This window comes from Typopeltis vanoorti, chromosome 22 (assembly GCF_054136105.1).
Source record: "Typopeltis vanoorti isolate ZY-2024b chromosome 22, IOZ_Tvanoo_1.0, whole genome shotgun sequence".
In the NCBI taxonomy this organism is placed as follows: domain Eukaryota; kingdom Metazoa; phylum Arthropoda; class Arachnida; order Uropygi; family Thelyphonidae; genus Typopeltis; species Typopeltis vanoorti.
Window position 1 is genome coordinate 80,613,562 of NC_143570.1, and position 20,602 is coordinate 80,634,163.

The following is a 20,602-nucleotide window of genomic DNA, read 5'->3' on the forward strand; positions in this document are numbered from 1 at the left end:
AATAACCAGTCCGTGTCCTGAGCAGACATCCAACAGATATTTGCCATTATTATTAGCTTTGCTCTTTTCTCCAAATTTTCCCAAAATATTTTTGTATGTCTTGCAATCATTTCCTACTCTGCTATTTAGATCCCCAACAAGGACCAACTTTTTCTTTTTCATTGTGTCAGTTGCTTTTTCTAGAGCGTCAAAAAATTCCTCCACTTCTACCTTAGTAGAACCTTCTGTAGGACCATAGGCACAAATAAGTCTCATTGTCCAGTTCCCCATTCTCATATTTGCCCACATTACTCTACTTGAGACTGACTGCCATTCAAGAAGATTAGCTTCGTATTTTGTGTTGAATACTATGGCTACTCCTTCTTTTCCTTGATTGTCATTGCCTGAATATAGCATTTTGTATTTATTGCTTAGAAAGATCTCACCAGTTTTGGTCTTTTTTGTTTCAGTCACCCCTATTATGTTGATCTGGTACTTATCTAATTCCTCAGCTAGCTCCATTTCTTTGCCATTCAGGCTTCTTACGTTGATAGTACTGATCTTTAACTCTGGTGATGTTGAGTTGGGGTTTGTTTTCAGATTTGTTCCAGTGGCTGACTTTTCGCTGTTCGCCCTGGTTCCCTGGCAAAAACAACGGGAGCCTTGTTTAACCGGTTGACGACCCAGCTGGCATGAAATTTTGTCATGTTGTACCATCATTTTTTATTTTGGTTTAACCAATAAGAATACAATTTGGTCGGCTAAATCCCAAATTGCCAGCCCATCCTCTTCCGTTCAGTATCCAAGTAGATACCCAACAGGGTGCACCACGAGAAGGTGAGGATTGGACATTAGGTCAGAAGCCCTGGTCGGTTCTCCACATTCCTTTAAAGGCTATGTGGAAGTCTCCTCTCATTTATATAGCTTTGACCCTTAAGCACCCAGTATAACTTCTTTTCCATTAATATTTCATGCATTGATAGTACCTATCGGTGATTCTTCTTCTTCAGTGTTTGTTTGATTAGCTAATGTTCCACTATTCATCCTGATTAATTGATGAAAACAGTACGATTGTTGTCTAATGGAACAGTGTCTTACCCAGCATGACACTTCATCTTTATTCCATCATTAGTGTTTTTAGTTTAAACCCAAGAAAAGTATTTGCTTTGTGTAGTACCAAATCGCCTATCCTCATTCATTCATTCAGTATCCATGTGGATATTAGATTGTAGCATATGCCATGAGAATTAGACATTGAGTCAGAAACCCATATTGGTCTCCAAATTCCTTACAGGCTACATTGAAGTCTCCTATTTATTTAACTATGATTCTTATTTTATTTGAAATTAAATTATTGAGATTTTTTTTTTCTTATTGGTTGATTATTTTATTGATAAAGGTTGCAGACCTGAAACGAGAACTGAAAGCTCGAGGATTGACAGTCACTGGCAATAAAAATGAGTTGATGGAAAGGCTTCAGGATTCTCTAGGCTTACCAAAAGGTAATTATTATAATGCACTATAGTTATGTTATATTATGTAATTCGTAAACTTGAGCATAGTTACTATTTATGCTAATCTGGTTAGTCATTAGCAAGATACTAACTGGTAACTTTTGCCACTGTGTATTCCACTTACCTCCTGTTTGATTTGCTGTATCAGCCTGTTACTGCTGTAATGGTCAAAATGTGAACACCAGGTTTTGTGACATTCAGCTTCTGTGTGAATGTTATGTTTGCAATTTGATAAGTATTTTTGAGGTTGGCATTAGATCTTGTGAATGTGTGCTCATCACTATCAGCATAATGAGTGAATATCATGTTTTTTAAATATTAATATTATATTTCTTTTGTCATTTTTTAATATTTGGAAACGTTTGGAAACAAGAAGCAAACATTAGAAATCCACTGACAAAATCTGAAGTAAACTTTGATTAAATCAGCTAGATAAGCATACAAATTAAAAGTGTCGAGAAAGTTATATTTAAAAGTAGCTACATAAATGTCATGTAAAAACTTCAGTGAAAATGTTGAAGATAAATATCATGATGATGGCTCAAGTTTAGTAGATGGTAGGAAATTAAGTAACATGATAGAGATGTTTAAGATAGTGAGGGTATTTTATGAGATTAATACCAGGGGAATGATAAAAAGTGCAGAAGATAGGGGTCATCCCTAGAAGTTCTGTAAAAGTATGGTGACGAGGGATGGAAGAGTAGATTTTTTACATGGAGAGTGGATAGAATACTTTTCCAGAATGTGTTATGGATGCTGGAAGTGTCAGTGGATTTCTAACATTTGCTTCTTGTTTCCAAACTTTTTCAGTATGATACATCTGCTGCTGGTTGAGTGAGCTTCCTACAAGTCATCTGAGAACATGGAGGTTGCTGTAATGATGATGATGATAACAATAATAATATTCTAAAGACTGTACAAAAAGTTCAGAAATGGAGCAAAGTGCACTCTAAAAGGAATCAGATGATAAAGATGACATGATATTCTGCAATTTCTGAGTAATAACTCTGAAAAATTATTAAATGAGATAAGCAGTGACAGAACTGCATTTCTCCTGGTAGAATATTCTGGAGATATGCAGTCTTGAGTACATATCACTATTTCAGGTAGAAAAAAAAAAAAACAATAAAAAATCGGAAATGTGTTAAAAGCTAGAGTGATGTTACTGAACTAGAAAGAATCCTCAAATATGGTGGTGTAAAAGTTTAGAATGGCCACACTGCATAATTCAGAATACCTGCATTGTAGGTTAAACTTCAAATTATCAAAAAAGCTTTCATGGTATTCATTTATGAAAATGAAACTGAATGCAAGAATTTTCCCACTGAGTAGTCTGGGTGAAATTTATACAGCATACTTGAGAAGAGGCTAAAAACAGAGAGAACGAGACTTTGTGCTGAATATAAGTCAAATAGGAAGTTGTTAGTACCAGATTTTTCCTCTAAGACAAAGGCAATTTGGGATAAGTGATAATATTTCATTCACACACAAATAAATCTAAGGGTGTTCATTTGCCTTCTAATAAATTACACACATGTAAAACAATTTTTTTTAAATTACTGAATAAATTTTTAGTTAAACACATCTGATATACATATAGCAGAAATAAAAATACAGTTGAAGATCTCCTGTCAAACTCTTACCTTATCATTGATATATATGCTCAATGGACAAAACATTACAGATAGGGGTGATGGCAAGTTGACACTGGTGTCCCCTGCACAGAGTAAAATGTACCAAAATTGATTGTAGACAGTAAATAGGCAGACATCAGGGCTTACAAACAGTGTATCGCAGTCAACAAACATAGGTAAATGTTTGTTGACACATAGGTGGACATATTATTAGCGCAAGACAGGTTCTTTCATTCTGTCACCCAAGTGGCAAGAACCCTCGATTTTTGAGGGCAACTGTATCAAGGGTCCACTGTAAGTATATCATCAACATGTGTACCAGCGAGCAAGTGTTGACTGACCACACGCCATCGATTACTGAGGTCGATGTAGAATGTCCAGGCTCGTACAGACCAACTGCAAGACAATGGCAGCATAAATCACATCCAGTTTCAGTGTTGGAGGTCCAAGCAGCGGCACTGAGTGAACAGTACGGTGTACCCTGCATACCATGGACTATGGGAGATGGTGCTCTAGTCATGTACCACTGTTGACAGCTTGTCATCGGGCATTGCATCTCACCCAGTGTCAGGACCATCAAAACAGGACTTTTGCAGAGTGGACCAGAATCGTGTAGTCTGGTTAATCCTATTATCGGTTGTAGCCACTAGTATCAGTTGAGCCAATAGGAGTGTGCAGGCCATGGCTCCATTCTGTTCAAGGAGGTGATGGCTTGGGGAGTCTTCTCATGTAACCCATTAGGTCCCTTCTTTGTCTTCTTGTTTCTGTATGCAAGTTCTAGCTTATCTGAAATTTTCACCACCACTCCAGAGAAACTTATGGGTCGATGGACACATCTGTCTTTGCACCACTCTTGTGAATTGGGATTATAATATATTTTTTCCATTCCTGTGGGATCTTTCCTAAGCTAAGACTCAATTTATACAAACATATCAAGGGCTAAGCTAGTTTGGCTGGTGAACATTTCTTTAGCATATGTGCTGATATTCCATCTGTCTCCATTGCTAATTTTTTATCCTGGTTATGCAGCAGCTCTAGAATCTCCTTTTCATGCATCTCTATCTCTTCATCCAGTGTAGTTATGGCACTCTGCACTATGTTATATACACCTGGTTGATAGATCTTGCTAACGTGAGCACTCATTATTATTATTATTTCGGGCGACTCCAGGAGTCCTTAGACTCATCGAGGGAGGCCCTAAACATCATGTCCACACAACTATGCGATTACATTCTCGTTCACCATCATAGCACCCACAACAGACTCTGGCAGCTTATTCCACTCATTTACCACTCTAAAAGTAAAGAACCCAGCTCTAACACCCCTGCTAACCACACACTCTTCCATAGGTGTCTCCTAGTTCTCCCACCACCAGTCCTGATCTCAAAAATATCCTCTGAATTAATCCTATAGAATCCCTTTAGCAATTTGAATGTCTCAATCATATCTCCCCTTTTCCGCCTATCAACTAGTTTCTGCAACCCACAAATCTTCAACCTGTTCTCATATGGTTCATTCCATAGACCTGCTATCATCTTAGTCACTCGCCTCTGGATCCTCTGAACCTCCTCCCCATCAAGAAGGAACCGAGGTGACCAAATCTGGACACAGTAGTCGAGATGAGGTCTTATCTGAACTATTTGAACTATTCCACTGCTTCTGATACCATCTGCATTCCATAAAGTTGTCAAGTTATTTTTCTACATTCATTCATTCATTCTTTCTTTTATTTGCAGTGTAACGATAAATTTCTTCATCATCATCATCAGCATCAAATTCCTGCCATGTACCCTCAAGGAGTATACAGGATATGATAGTACTACATGAAAAAAATTACATCATTACTAACTTCCTATCTACAATTTTCCTCCAAATCAGTCTGTTACTTGTCAAGACTCCAACATTATTAGATCTTATATTTCTATCATCTAAGGCAGTGCTTCCCAAACTGGGCCATGGCCCCCTTGGGGGCAGTAGGTTTTGTTGAGGGGGGGGTGAAATAATGAAAACATAAAATGTTTTAAGACTAAGTAGATTTTTTTATTTTAAAAGAAATGTATTTAACTTTTATTATTTATTATTTCTTTTTTGTTATTTTTTATATTTTAATGGAAAAATTCACACATTGGTGTTGGTTCACAAACTTTGCTTCCTACGTATTTCGGCGCTTAATGAATATTAGTAAATATTGCTTATTCATATGTTTCATTGCAAAGCAGTGGTTAATTGTATTTACTTCGAATGCTCTCCAGGGAAGCTCCAAATCTTCCTGTCCCTTTCATCATGCGTTCATAATCACGGACTGTTGATATTGACTTTATATACATATCAAAACTCGTTTTATATTATCACTGTCATCCGAGCTAGTTTTCTGTTACCAGTAAAAGTTTCACATATACTTCACACATGAAAAAAGGCTTAAACAAGTTCATGTGGGGGAGATAGTAACTGCTTGCAGTGGTAAACAACATAGCCTCCCTAACAGCCACTATACTGCAGAGGCAATAAAAACAAGTATTTTTATTGTGCCAGTGAATAAGGTATGAGGAGTCTGTATAATATATTTCTCAACAAATAGTGAAATTAGAAACAACTGGGATAAAAACACACTAATACAGAAACTATGCTGTATAGACTGAAACAAAACCATATGTTCCATGGGCAAACACAGTATCTAATTAAAAACTATTGTTATTAATTAGGTGTGTGTGAGTTCGATTTCGCAAGGCAGCAATAAAATTCAACGAAACGTGTTAAAATTCGTAAAAGTGTTAAAACTAAGTAATATATATATATATATATATATATATATATATATATATAAAGAATGTTATGGCAGTTTCACATATGGAATTCGGTTGAAGAGAGTTAGCATTTCAACTCAATTGTCAGCTATGCTTTTATTTTTCGGTTGCGCGATCTTTTGTTAATACCGCACCAATCGTAAGCACGCTTTAATAACCTGCCTTTGCTGTGTGTTTCACGTTAGGCTTAATTACCGTAAAGGGAGAAAAGTCACAAAAGAGAAAAATGTTCCTGGTCCGGCGATTCCCTTATTCAGATAATATTCACTAATTTCATGTTATCAGTCTGTGGTGTGCCAGTTAAAAAATTTAACCCTGAGTTAAAAAATTTAACCTTGAGATGGATAAGTGGCTGATAAAAAAATTTAAAAAAATTCCCATGAACAACCAGAAGAAGCAGAAACAGATTCAAAAAAAGAACAATATTTCATATTTTACCAGAACAGCCCGCATCGCCTTCAGAACCAAACGGTAAGAGGCAAAAAATGTAATATATGTATTTGATTTTTGCAATATTCACTGTGTATGTTTTGCATTGAATATAAATACAATATTTATATTGTATTTATATTCAATGTAAATTCACTGTAAAAAGGGGTGCTTAAGGGTCAAAGCTGTATAACTGAGAGGAGACCTCCACATAGCCTTTAAAGGAATGTGGAGAACCAACCAGAGCTTCTGACCTAATGTCCAATCCTCACCTTCTCGTAGTGCACCCTGTTGGGTATCTACTTGGATACTGAACGAACGAGGATGGGCTGGCAATTTGGGATTTAGCCGACCAAATTGTATTCTTATTGGTTAAACCAAAATAAAAAATGATGGTACAACATGACAAAATTTCATGCCGGCTGGGGCATCGCCAGGGAACCAGGGTGAACAGTGAAAAGTCAGCTACTGGAACAAATTTGAACACAAACCCCAACTAAATATCACCAGAGATAAAGATCGGTACTATTAATGTAAGAAGCCGGAATGGCAAAGAAATGGAGCTAACTGAGGAATTAGATAAGTACCAGATCGATATAATAGGGGTGACTGAAACAAAAAAGACCAAAACTGGTGAAATCTTTCTGAGCAATAAATACAAAATGTTATATTCAGGCAATGACAATCAAGGAAAAGAAGGAGTAGCCATAGTATTCAACACAAAATACGAGGCTAATCTTCTTGAATGGCAGTCAGCCTCAAGTAGAGTAATGTGGGCAAATATGAGAATGGGGAACTGGACAATGAGACTTATTTGTGCCTATGGTGCCACAGAAGGTTCTACTAAGGTAGAAGTGGAGGAATTTTTTGAATCTTTAGAGAAAGCAACTGACACAATGAAAAAGGAAAAGTTGGTCCTTGGGATCTAAATAGCAGAGTAGGATATGATTGTGAGACATACAAAAATATTTTGGGAAAATTTGGAGAAAAGAGCAAAGCTAATAATAATGGCAAATATCTGTTGGATTTCTGCTCAGGACATGAACTGGTTATTACTAACACCATGTTCCAACATAAAAATGTGCACAAATTCACATGGAGAGAAGAGTCTAGAAATAAGAAAGTCTCATTGACTATGTTATTGTTGATAGTGATGTTTTCTCCCTGGTGCAGGACACCAGAGTGTACAGAGGATTTGAAATTGGAAGTGATCACTGTTTAGTCTTGAGCAGGATAAAATTTAATTTCATATTCAAAAGAATAACATGTAAGAAAGTTTTAAAGCGAATAAAAGTTAAGCAGCTCTGATGCGAACTGTAGACTAAAATACAGAAAGATTATTGAAGAAAAAATGAAAGAGTTTGAGAACAGGAATCAAACCTTGGAGATTCAGTGGCAAACTCTGAAGAAAACATTGATTGATTCTGCCAGAGAGGCATGTGGTGAGGTTGTCTGCAAGGATAAAAAAAATTAGAACTCCCTGGTGGACACAGGAAGTTAAAGAGTCAGTGAAGGAAAAGAAGAAAGCATATCAAAAGTTCCTGTCAAATACGTCAGCTTGTGCTCTTAGAGAATATAGAGACAAATGCAAGAATGCTAAATAATGTGTAAAACTAGCTAAACAAAAGTCATGGGAGGACTTTGGCAAGAATATAGAAAATAAATATCAAGTAGGTGGTAAGACATTCTGGAGGTTGTTGAAGAAGCTTAGAAATGGAGGAAAGAGTGCTGTAAAAGGAGTTAGAGATGATAAAAGTAACATGAAAACAGGAGAAAAAGATATCCTTGAAGTATGGAGTAATTACTTTGAAAAACTGCTAAATGAAACAAGCAGTGATGACAGCACAGTTGTAAAAAACACTGACCAGGCATGCAGTCAGGAATACATATCCATATTTGAAGTAGAAAATGCCATCAAAGGCTTGAAATGTGGAAAGGCAGCAGGAGTAGGTGATATTCACCCAGAAATGCTGAAGTATGGTGGTATAAGAGTCTTACAGTTACTGCACTGTATAGTTCAGAAAGCCTGGACAGAGGGACGAATTCCTGATGATTGGAGTAGAGCTCTCATAGTACCCATATATAAAAATGGAAATAAAATGGAATGTGAGAATTACAGAGGTATTCCTCTACTTAGTGTTCCTGGCAAGATCTATGCAAGTATACTTGAGAAACGGTTGAGAAGAATTGTGGAAGAAAAGCTTGGTGAAGAACAAGCTGGATTCAGGCCAAATAGAAGCTGTCAGGATCAGATCTTCACTTTACGACAAATAGTCGAGAAAGCATGGGAATATAACAAAGATCTGTATTTAAGTTTTGTCGATAAAAGGCATATGACAAGGTGCCAAGAGAGAAGCAAGTCAATACGCTGCAGTTATATGGTGTCAATGGGGCATTATATCAAGCAATACTTAGTCTTTATTTGAGTTGTAAGTCAGCAGTTAGAATTGAAGGAAGTACAGGAAAATGGTTTAATGTTAAATCTGGTTTGAGACAAGGATGTACATTATCTCCTCTTTTATTCATTATCTATATGGATCACATTATGAAGGAAAGTGGTATTAAACATGATATCAAAATTGGAGATGTTAATGTCAGCTCTTTGCTTTATGCGGATGAAAATAAATCCGCTACAAGTCTGCAAGATTCTCTGACTAAATTGAATAACTGTTGTAATAGATATGGTATGAAGATCAGCAATAAAAAGACAAAAACAATGAAAATAGGCAGAATCATTGAAAATGTCAACTGTGTTGTGAATGGAGAACCTGTAGAACAAGTAAAACATTTCAGCTACTTAGGGCACTTTTTAGTGAAGATGGTAAATTAAATATGGAAATAGACAACAGTCTCAACAAAGCTGGTATGGTAGGAAGTCAATTGAATAAATTCATATGGAATAAGAAAGAAATTAGTTGGAACACTAAATTAGCTGTATACAAGACTGTGTTCAAACCAGTTTTAACTTATGGATCTGAGAGCTGGGTCAGAAGTAAAACACTTGACCAAAGACTAGAGACTGCAGATATGAGAGTCCTGAGAAAGATTAGAGGTGTGAACAGATGGCATCAATGGCAATATCATTAAAAACGAGGATATTAGTAAAGAACTTGACATTGTCAGCATCCTGGAATGCGTTAGCAGAGCTAATCTCAGGTGGTATGGTCACTTAAACAGAATGGGCGAGGAAAGATTAGCAAAACAAGTGTTCTCTGCCAGTTTGGCAACAAAACAACCCAGAGGAAGACCAAGATATAGGTGGATTGATGCGGTACAAAGTGCCTTAGATGATAGAAATATAGGATCTGATAATGTTGGAGTCTTGATAAGTAACAGACTGATTTGGAGGAAAATTGTAGATAGGAAGTTAGTAATGGTGTAATTTTTTTCATGTAGTACTATCATATCCTGTACACCCCTTGAGGGTACATGGCAGGAATTTGATGATGATGATAAATGCAATAAATATTATAATAATATATCTCTCTATTACGATTTTTTTTTTCGAGGGGGCTATGAAATATTTTAATTTTTGCAAAGGAGGCACTGACATCCAGATGTTTGGGAAGCACTGATCTAAGGCACTTTATACCGTATCAATCCACCTATATCTTGGTCTTCCTCTGGGTATTATTCCTGCCAACCTGACAGAGAACTCTTGCTTTGTTAATCTTTCTTCGCCCATTCTGTTTAAGTGAATATACCACCTGAGATTAGCTCTGCTAACGCATTCCTGGATGCTGACAATGTCAAGTTCTTTCCTAATATCCTCGTTATTAATATGATATTGCCATTGATGCCATGTGTTCACGCCTATAATCTTTTTCAGGACTCTCATTTCTGTGATCTCTAGTCTTTGGTCAAGTGTTTTACTTCTGACCCAGCTCTCAGATCCATAAGTTAAAACTGGTTTGAACACTGTTGTATACAGCTAATTTAGTGTTCCGACTAATTTCTCTCTTATTCCATATGAATTTATTCAATTGACTTCCCACCATACCAGCTTTGCTGATTCTGTTGTCTATTGATATATTTAATTTACCATCTTCACTAAAAATCGTGCCTAAGTAGCTGAAATGTTTTACTTGTTCCACAGGTTCTCCATTCACAACACAGTTGACATTTTCAATGATTCTGCCTATTTTCATTGTTTTTGTCTTTTTATTGCTGACCTTCATACCATATCTATCACAACAGTTATTCAATTTAGTCAGAGAATCTTGCAGACTTGTAGCGGATTTATTTAGAAGAATAACATCATCCCCATAAAGCAAAGAGCTGACATCAACATCTCCAATTTTGATATCATATTTAATACCACTTTCCTTCATAATGTGATCCATATAGATAATGAATAACAGAGGGGATAATATACATCCTTGTCTTACACCAGATTTAACATTAAACCATCTTCCTGTACATCCTTCAATTCTAACTGCTGTCTTACAACTCAAATAAAGACTAAGTATTGCTTGATATAATGCCCCATTGACACCATATAACTGTGGTGTATTGAATAGCTTCTCTCTTGGCACCATGTCATATGCCTTTTCCAAATCGACAAAACTTAAATATGGATCTTTGTTATATTCCCATGCTTTGTCGACTATTTGTCGTAAAATGAAGATCTGAACCTGACAGCCTCTATTTGGCCTGAATCCAGCTTGTTCTTTACCAAGCTTTTCTTCCACAATTTCTCTCAATCATTTCTCAAGTATACTTGCATAGATCTTACCAGGAACACTCAGTAGAGAAATACCTCTGTAATTCTCACATTCCGTTTTATTTCCCTTTTTATATATGGGTACCATGAGAGCTCTACTCCAATCATCAGGAATTCGTTCCTCTGTCCAGGCTTTCTGAACTATCCAGTGCAGCCACTGTAAGACTCTTATACCACCATACTTCAGCATTTCTGGTTGAATATCATCTACTCCTGCTGCCTTTCCACATTTCAAGCCTTTGATGGCTTTTTCTACTTCAAGTATGGATATGTATTCCTGACTGCATTCCTGATCAGTGTTTTTTACCACTGTGCTGTCATCACTGCTTGTTTCATTTAGCAGTTTTTCAAAGTAATTACTCCATACTTCAAGGATATCTTTTTCTCCCGTTTTCATGTTACTTTTATCATCTCTAACTCCTTTTACAGCACTCTTTCCTCCATTCCTAAGCTTTTTCAACAACGTCCAGAATATTTTGCCACCTTCTTGATATTTATTTTCTATATTCTTGCCAAAGTCCTCCCATGACTTTTGTTTAGCTAGTTTTACATGGTGTTTAGCATTCTTGCATTTGTCTCTGTATTCTCTAAGAGCACAAGCTGACTTATTTGTCAGGAACAATTGTATGCTTTCTTCTTTTCCTTCACTGCCTCTTTAACTTCCTTTGTTCACCATGGAGTTCTGAGTTGATTTCTGTTCTCAAATTCTTTCATTTTTTCTTCAATAATGTTTGTGTATTTTGGTCTACAGTTCACATCTGAGAGCTACTCAACTTTTAGCCTGCACTGTCAATTTCTTTTCCTACTTCAACCTTGCTTTATTTACAATTCTTGTAACTTTCTGGAGTGTACTTTATATATTTCATAATTCCTCACACTCCTATTCTCATGATATTCCTTCTGCACTATCTTCTTATGGATCTCTTGCTTAATAAGATTGCAATCTATTTCATTCATGTCCCATTTTTTTTTTTTTTCAAACTGTGGGGTCACAGGGTCACATTCGGATACTGTATCATTTCAAAGCTTCCCATGCAAACTCAGAAGAAATTGAAGATTTCTTCTGAGTTTTTCATAATTTCCAGTTCATCCAGCCAGCAAAGGTTGGTCGATTGGTAGAGCCTCTGCTACTAATGGCTCAGCAAAAAGTTAAGCAAGTTCGAGCGTGGTTAGCAGTTGGAAGGGATCAATTGTTCAATGCTGTTGGCACACACACTCCCTCGATGAGTCTTTGGACTCCCTGAAGGTCTCAAATAATAATAATAATAATATCATGTAACCTCTCTGATTGGAACCTTCATGTAGTTCCGTACTTCTCACATTAGTATGGAATGATCACGGTCATGAATTGGCTGCAAAACAGTTTCATCCTTAACTGAGATACTTTGCATTGCTGTGACAAATCCAACACTTTTTTCCCCCAATTTGCTTCTTTCACATGGTTTTGAGAATGTTGTCTCACAACCGTTCAACAAATTCTCTTTCATTCTTATCATGAGTTTTCTCTGCTACCCAGTGAATATTTGGGTATTATTATAGTCTGCCCACAGTTGAGAGTACCGTAGCTGGCATATTACCAAGAAGACTCAATTTGTGTTGAAGGGGAGAAAAGAATAAGGCAATGTACGTATTCATCACCAACACGCGATATCACGTTTTATACGTAAAATTTTCTAATTTTATACAAACTAATTCATAAAAGAAAGCTAATTTTCCAATGTGTAATAATAAATAAACTCATCCCACAAGACTGGTTGATCACCCTATTATCAGTCGCAGTTACATGCTGTCGCAGATAGTTATCTGCGACAGCATGTAATGGAAAATACTAGGGGTGTGAGAGTGCTTGACCTAGTAATTACATCTGAGGATTTGGCTGTAACAAATATGACCACATTGCTACGAATTGGTGGAGGTGGCTAAAGGTGTGGAATTTACAATTATGACAGGGTACATGTGGAATTATCGGGCTGGAAAGTATGGCAAGCTTAGGAGTTTGATTGGTTCAGTGCCATGGCATGTACAACTGCAAGGACTAGAAGTTGATAGCATGGGAGGCAGTTAAGAAGCGTTTGCATGAAGCAATGGCTGGCTGTATACCTAGAGTCCGAATAATAAATCAAGTAGGGGTTAAATGGATGAATAACACCATTAAGCTTGAGCTGCAAAAAAAGAAACAACTATTTGAGGGAATTTAAGGAGAAAGGTGACTGGCAGGCACATGAACGGTATAAAGTGCAGGCCAGAAGGGTAACGAGTGTGGTAAGAAAAGCAAAAAAGGATTATGAAAGAACATTGGCCATGCAGGCTAAAGAGTATCCCAAACAATTTTTTTGATATGTTGCAAGTAAAAGAAAAAATATATATGGTAGAATGACTTTAAAGAATGCTGATTGTAGGAAGGTAACCGAATCAGTTGATATACTTGAGTTACTGAGTGAGCACTTTGCAAGTATATATCATCCAGGTAGTGACATTGCAGAAACGAATAAACCAGTAGATTTTACAGGAATTGTGGTGAACGAAGTGGAGGAGAAGTAGTCTATTGCATAACCTCAATGTCAATACATCTGTGGGATTGGATGGTATACCAGCTTGTGTCGTACGAGAAGCAGCTAAAGAATTGTCAGTACCCTTGACCATTTTGTTTAATTTGAGTCTCCGTTCTGGGTTAGTCCCGAGGGGGCGGGAAAGAGGAGAAAATAGTTCCACTGCATAAAGGTGGTTCCAAGAACGCTGTTGTAAATTACCGACCGATTAGCATATCAGGAATCATTGTCAAGTTTTAGAGAAATTAGTCAAGAAAAGAATACAGGATTGTATTCTTTTCTTGTTTTATAACACAGTGACGGCTGAACTGGATAGGGGTAATGGGTTTACAGTGATACTACTGGACCTTGCTAAGGCCTTTGACAGGATACCACATCAGTAAACTGGAGCAGATGGGGATAGATATAGGGTTGGTGAGATGGATAGGAGGGTGGTTGAAGGAGAGATACCAGAGAGTGGTTTATGCAGGAGTGGAGTCTAAAAGACGGCTTGTGACTAGTGGTGTGCCGCAGGGCTCTGTTCTTGGACCACTGCTTTTCAATTTGTTCATCAATGATATAGGAAAGGATTTGAGAGGAAGTGTTCACTTGTTTGCTGATGATGCAAAGTTGGGTAGAGCAATTGTGAGTGCACAGGATGTCAAAATTTTACAGGATAATTTGGATAGTTTGGAGGACTGGGCTAGGAAAAATGGATGTCGATTTAATGTGGCAAAGTGTAATTTTATGCACTTTGAGGTGAAAAGAATAGCAGCAGTATATCGCATTGGTGGAACCATACTCCAGGAGATCGATGAAGCCAGGGATTTGGGAGTGTTGGTGGATAGGGACTTGAAGTTAGGGGCACATTGCAAAAGTGACTAAATCAGCTCATCTCACTTGACTTCTGAAAAATACTTTAACATGCAGAGACAAACAAGTTGTTCCTCTGTATCGAGCCTTGATAAGACTTCTTCGTGATGGGGAGAGGAACCAGAGACGAGTGACCAAGATGATAGAAGGTCTGTGGAATGAACCTTATGAGAATAGGTTGCAGAGATTGGACGATAGGCAAAGGAGGGGTGATATGATTGAGACATTCAAATTACTGAAGGGTTTCTAAAAGATTAATCCAGAAGATATTTTTGAAAATATGACTGGTGCTGGGAGGACTAGGGGCCATGCATGGAAGCTGGGCAAGAGCGTGGTTGACTAGAGTGTTAGAGCTAGGGGTTTTACTTGGAGAGTGGTGAATGAGTGGGATAAGCTTCCAGAGTCTGTTGTGGGTGCTACAACCATGAATGAGTTCAAGGCAAGGTATGATAGATACTGTGTTAATGTGATGTCCATGTCATGGGACACACCGGAAGGAATAGGGCCAACCACCTTATCCTCAAGAAGGTCACGGTTGTGAGTCCACAGATAAAGAACCTCATTGGTTTGTGAAAAAGCTTAAGACAAGACAAGCTCTGTAAATATGTTAGTAACAATTTTTGTGTTTATTTTAGAAGTCTGTTGTGTTACTTCTCTAACTTATTTGCTTGTTTACAAAAAAAGAGGGTGGGGAAGTATTCAATTTCTCTATACCTGTTCTTGTACACCCAAGCTTCTCATTCTCCTACTTGAAATACTTGCATTGTTTCTGGATTATCTTGTAATCGACAACAAAGTTCACTATGACAAATGGAGATAATTGTAGTTGACCAACTGTAAATTATCACATTGTCAGCTGTCAGTTAGTCGAAGTAGTGATAAAACTTTATATTGAAATAACAACTGAATATGGTAATCGAACTGTGGTAATAATTGCTGCAATCTTAAAATTTGCATTATCTATTAGGAAATTTAGCATTTATCTGATATTAATGATTTCTAATTAAGGGGATACAAATCCCTGTTAAGGATGCCAGAAAAATAGCAGTTTGGCTTTCAATTTATATTAATGATTTCTGTCTAAAAAAAAGTAATGGAAAAATTTTGGTAAGAATATAGAAAATAAATATCAGGAAGATGGCAAAATGTGCTGGAGGCTATTGAAAAAACATAGAAATGAATGAAACAGTAATGTAAAAGGAGTCAAAGATGATAAAAGTGATATGAAAACTGAAAGTAAAGATATCCTAGTAGTAATTACTTTATAGCAGTGATTTTCAACCTTTTCCATAATACAGCACATTAGACTAATTATTAAAATTCTGCAGCACACTAAAAATATATTCTTTTAATTTTTTTGATGATCTGGCAAAAAATAGGCATAATTTTGATTGATTTACACACACAAGAAGAGGGAAGACCAGACACTAATAAATAAATGTGCAAATTACGGCATTATTTCTTTCAATTAATTTGTTTTCATAAATCTCATGGCACACCGGTTGAAAATCGCTGCTCTATAATAATTACTTTGAAAGACTTAAATGTAACAAGCAGTGATAGAACCATACTTGATCATTTTCAAGAGGAATGCAGAGAGAAGAGTACATATCACTACTTGAGGTAGAAAGAGAAAGTGCTGGAGTAGATGATATTTGAACAGAAATGCTTAAGTATGGAGGTATAAAAATTTGTCAGTGGCTACACTATGCAATTCAGAGGACCTGGTCAGAAAGTCAAATTTCAAATGATTGGAGTAAAGCTCTGATAGTTCCCACCTATAAAAAAGAAAGGGAATAAAGCTGAATGTGAGAATTACAGAGAGATTTCTCTACTGAATGTTCCAATTAAGATTTATGCAAGTATACTTGAAAAGAGGTTGAGAGAGATTGGGTAAGAGAAACCGAGAAGAACAAGCAGGTTTGGGCCAAATACAGGTTGTTAGGATCAGATTTTCATTTTACGACAGATAGTTGAAAAATAATGGAAATATGATAAGTACAGGTAGTTCCCGCTTGACGAACTAATTGGTTCCTGCAATTGGTGGCCGTTCTTGCTTATAGCATTATTAGAAATAATGCTATAAGCGAGAGTTACGTTTGTAAGAAGGAATATATAAAATATAAAATGAATACTAAATGATAAGAAAAGACTTCTGGCTAAATATTTAAAAAATAACATGAGAAAAATTTTTAATTAAAAAAGATTCTTTGAAAAAAAATTAACTCATTTCTTTATCGGCGGGTGAATCGGCAGCCGTTGAGGTAGTAGGAGATATATTAGAAAGCTTTGGTTCCTTTTTTTTCAAAGAAGGCCTCAAGTGTCATCTGCTTCGTTGACATTCACTTCTTTTTGTTTAAAATAACTCCACAGCAAGCAGAAGCATTATTTTTTTTGCGGGAAGATTTACTAAATCGCTCAAAGTCTGAATATTGTGATTCAAAGAGTGCTTGAGCTTTTTTTTTTGAGAAGTTTAAATGCTTCTTCTAGGCCTTTTAAAGTGAATAACCAAGTTGGAGCTTCATATTCGTTATCTTCTTCGTTTATTTCCTGTTCGTTTAATTCAAGGAGATCATTGGGTGAGTGTTCCATAGTGTGAGATTGAAGTAACTCATTAAAATCACCTTTCGAAACTTCCATTTGCAACTAGTTAGCCCAACCTAAGATTGCTTGAATTTCAGAATTCACAATCGTTGTTGGGTTTTCAAAGCCTTCTAAATTATCATTAAATTGAGAACAAAGTTTATGCTATACTCCTTTCATAGTTTTTTTGGAAATTTTATGCCAGACTTTCTGCATTACCCGAATTGCATCTAAAATGTTGAATCTCTTCCAAAACTTTTTGATGGAAAAGTTTCCATCTTTATCAGTTGCTTCTATTAACATTTTAAAAGTCATTTTGAGATAATGTGCTTTAAACGTTGCAATCACTCCCTGATCTATTGGTTGTAAAAGAGCAGTTGTATTTGATGGTAAAAAGACTACATTTATATTAGGGCAGATGCAAGCTACTGATGAGGGATGGCCAGGTGCATTGTCAATTATCAGAAGCGCTTTAAATGGAATTTGTTTTTTCTCGCAATAAAGTTTCACTTCAGGAACAAAATGATGCATAAGCCAATCTTCGAATAGACTTATGCATCACTTCCATATTACTGGGAGAGTATCTTTATTAATTCCTTTTAAGCTTCTTGGATTTTCTGATCAATGCACAAATAAGGGTTTTAACTTGCAATTGCCAGCAGCATTTCCTCCTAATAGTAGGTGATACGACCTTTTGATGCTTTAAAACTAATGCTTTAGTACAAATCATTTGCGTAGGTAATAGGCATGTTTAATTGTTGAGTTTGCTCGCTTATCCAAGCAGTTAACAGTTTTTCCATACAAGGAATTATACTACGTGTTTCTTTTTTACGCAACCCTGTAGATTGCGAATTTTTTTACTTTCAAATACTTTCTTTATCCTTTAAAATGGTGCAAACTGTAGAAGTGGCAAAAGTAAATTTCTCAGAAAGAACTTTAACAGTGCTTCCTGCTTGATGGCTGGTAATAATTTTGTATTTCTTCTCTAACGTAATTGCTTTTCTTTGTTTCTTTCGCTCATTTTCTAGTTTTCACTGTTGCTTCTTTTTGACATTTCTGGAAAAGTGAAAGGGTTTTGTTAAAAAGAAAACAAGAAAAATTCAGGTATAATTGAAGAAAACTATGAATAACAAACTCGCGTTGCCAAGGCTCGTGAGTGACTGAGGCTCGTTCTAACTGATCATTATGTCATTACATAGTGCGTAATTCCCTGGACATGCCCCTAATCTTCTTTGCCATGAACAATTTAAAAATTCTGATCCAAAAAATTTTAAGCAGGAATTTGTAAAATGAGAACTACATGTTTCTGTACTTTAGTTATGTGGATCTGGAAAAGGCATATGACAAGGTGCATAAAGAAGAGATTTACAAAACACTACAGTTATATGAGGGAAATGGAATATTATACAGAGTAACACAGACCAGGGCTTCTGACCTAATGTCCAATCCTCACTTTCTCGTGGTGCACCCTGTTGGGTATCTACTTGGATACTGAACGAACGAGGATGAGCTGGCAATTTGGGATTTAGCCGACCAAATTGTATTCTTATTGGTTAAACCAAAATAAAAAATGATTGTAGAACATGACAAAATTTCATTCCGGCTGGGGCGTCACCAGGTTAAACAAGGGCCCCCGTTGTTTTCGCCAGGGAACGAGGGCGAACAGCGAAAAGTCAGATAGTGGAACAAATCTGAAAACAAACCCCAACTCAACATCACCAGAGTTAAAGATCGGTATTATCAATATAAGAATACTGAATGGCAAAGAAATGGAGCTAGCTCAGGAATACCTACATGAGATCGCAATAAATACAAAATGTTATATTCAAGAAATGACAATCAAGGAAAAGGAGTAGCAGCAGTAGTATTCAACACAAAATATGAGGTTAATCTTCTTGAATGGCAGTCAGTCTCAAGTAGAGTAATGTGGGCAAATATGAGAATGGGGAACTGGACAATTTGTGCCTATGGTCCGACAGAAGGTTCTACTAAGGTAGAAGTGGAGGAATTTTTTGAGGCTTTAAAGAAAGCAACTGACACCATGAGAAAGGAAAAGTTGGTCCTTGTTGGGGATCTAAATAGCAGAGTAGGAAATGATTGTGAGACATACAAAAATATTTTGGGAAAATTTGGAGAAAAGAGCAAAAAATAATAATAATGGCAAATATCTGTTGGATTTCTGCTCAGAACATGGACTGGTTATTATTAACACCATGTTCCAACATAAAAATGTGCACAAATTCACATGGAGACAAGAGGCAAGCAATAAGAAAAGTCTCATTGACTATGTTATTGTTGATAGTGATGTTTTCTCATTGGTGCAGGACACCAGCATGTACAGAGGATTTGAAATTGGAAGTGATCACTATTTAGTCTTGAGCAGGATGAAATTGAATTTTATATTGAAAAGAATAACATGTAAGAAAGTTTTAAAGCGAATAAAAATTGAGCAGCTCTCAAATGTGAACTATAGACTAAAATACACAAAGATTATTGAAGAAAAAATGAAGGAATTTGAGAACAGGAATCAAACCTTGGAGATTCAGTGGCAAATTCTGAAGAAAACATTGATTGATTCTGCCAGAAAAGCATGTGGTGAGGTTGTCGGTGGACACAGGAAGTTAAAGAATCAGTGAAGGAAAAAAAGAAAGCATATCAAAAGTTCCTGGCAAATAAGTCAGCTTGTGCTCTTAGAGAATACAGAGACACATGCAAGAATGCTAAACTCTGTGTAAAAATTGCTAAACAAAAGTCATGGGAGGACTTTGGCAAGAATATAGAAAATAAATATCAAGAAGGAGGTAAAATATTCTGGAGGTTGTTGAAGAAGATTAGGAATGGTGCAAAGAGTGCTGTAAAAGGAGTTAGAGATGATAAAGGTGAAATGAAAACAAGAGGAAAAGATATCCTTGAAGTATGGAGTAATTACTTTGAAAAACTGCTCAATGAAACAAGTAGTGATGACAGCACAGTGGTAAAAAACACTGATCAGGCATGCAGTCAGGAAATCATATCCATACTTGGAGTAGAAAAAGCCATCAAAGGCTTGAAATGTGGAAAGTCAGCAGGAGTAGATGATATTCGACCAGAAATGCTGAAGTATGGTGGTATAAGAGTTACAGTGGCTGTACTGGATAGTTCAGAAAAACTGGACAGAGGGACGAATTCCTGATGATTGGAGTAGAGCTCTCATAGTACCTATATATAAAAAGGGAAATAAAACTGAATGTCAGAATTACAGAGGCATTTCCCTACTGAGTGTTCCTGGTAAGATCTATGCAAGTATACTTGAGAAATGGTTGAGAGGAATTGTGGAAGAAAAGCTTGGTGAAGAACAATCTGGATTCAGGCCAAATAGAGGCTGTTAGGATCAGATCTTCAGTTTACGACAAATAGTGGAGAAAGCATGGGAATATAACAATGATCTGTATTTAAGTTTTGTCGATTTGGAAAAGGTATATGACAAGGTGCCAAGAGAGAATCTATTCAATACGCTACAGTTATATGGTATCAATCGGGCATTATATCAAGCAGT

At 36.5% G+C, this 20,602-nt stretch overlaps 1 protein-coding gene across 1 annotated transcript in view; it reads left to right on the forward strand.

Annotated features, from left to right (window-relative positions):
• The window catches only part of LOC150094514 (SAP domain-containing ribonucleoprotein), a 282,266-nt gene that overhangs the window by 21,854 nt on the left and 239,810 nt on the right, over positions 1-20,602 (forward strand). The window contains exon 2 of the mRNA XM_090412228.1: positions 1,379-1,481. Coding sequence (XP_090268354.1) covers positions 1,379-1,481 — 103 coding nt within the window. The remainder of the gene's footprint in view (positions 1-1,378; positions 1,482-20,602) is intronic.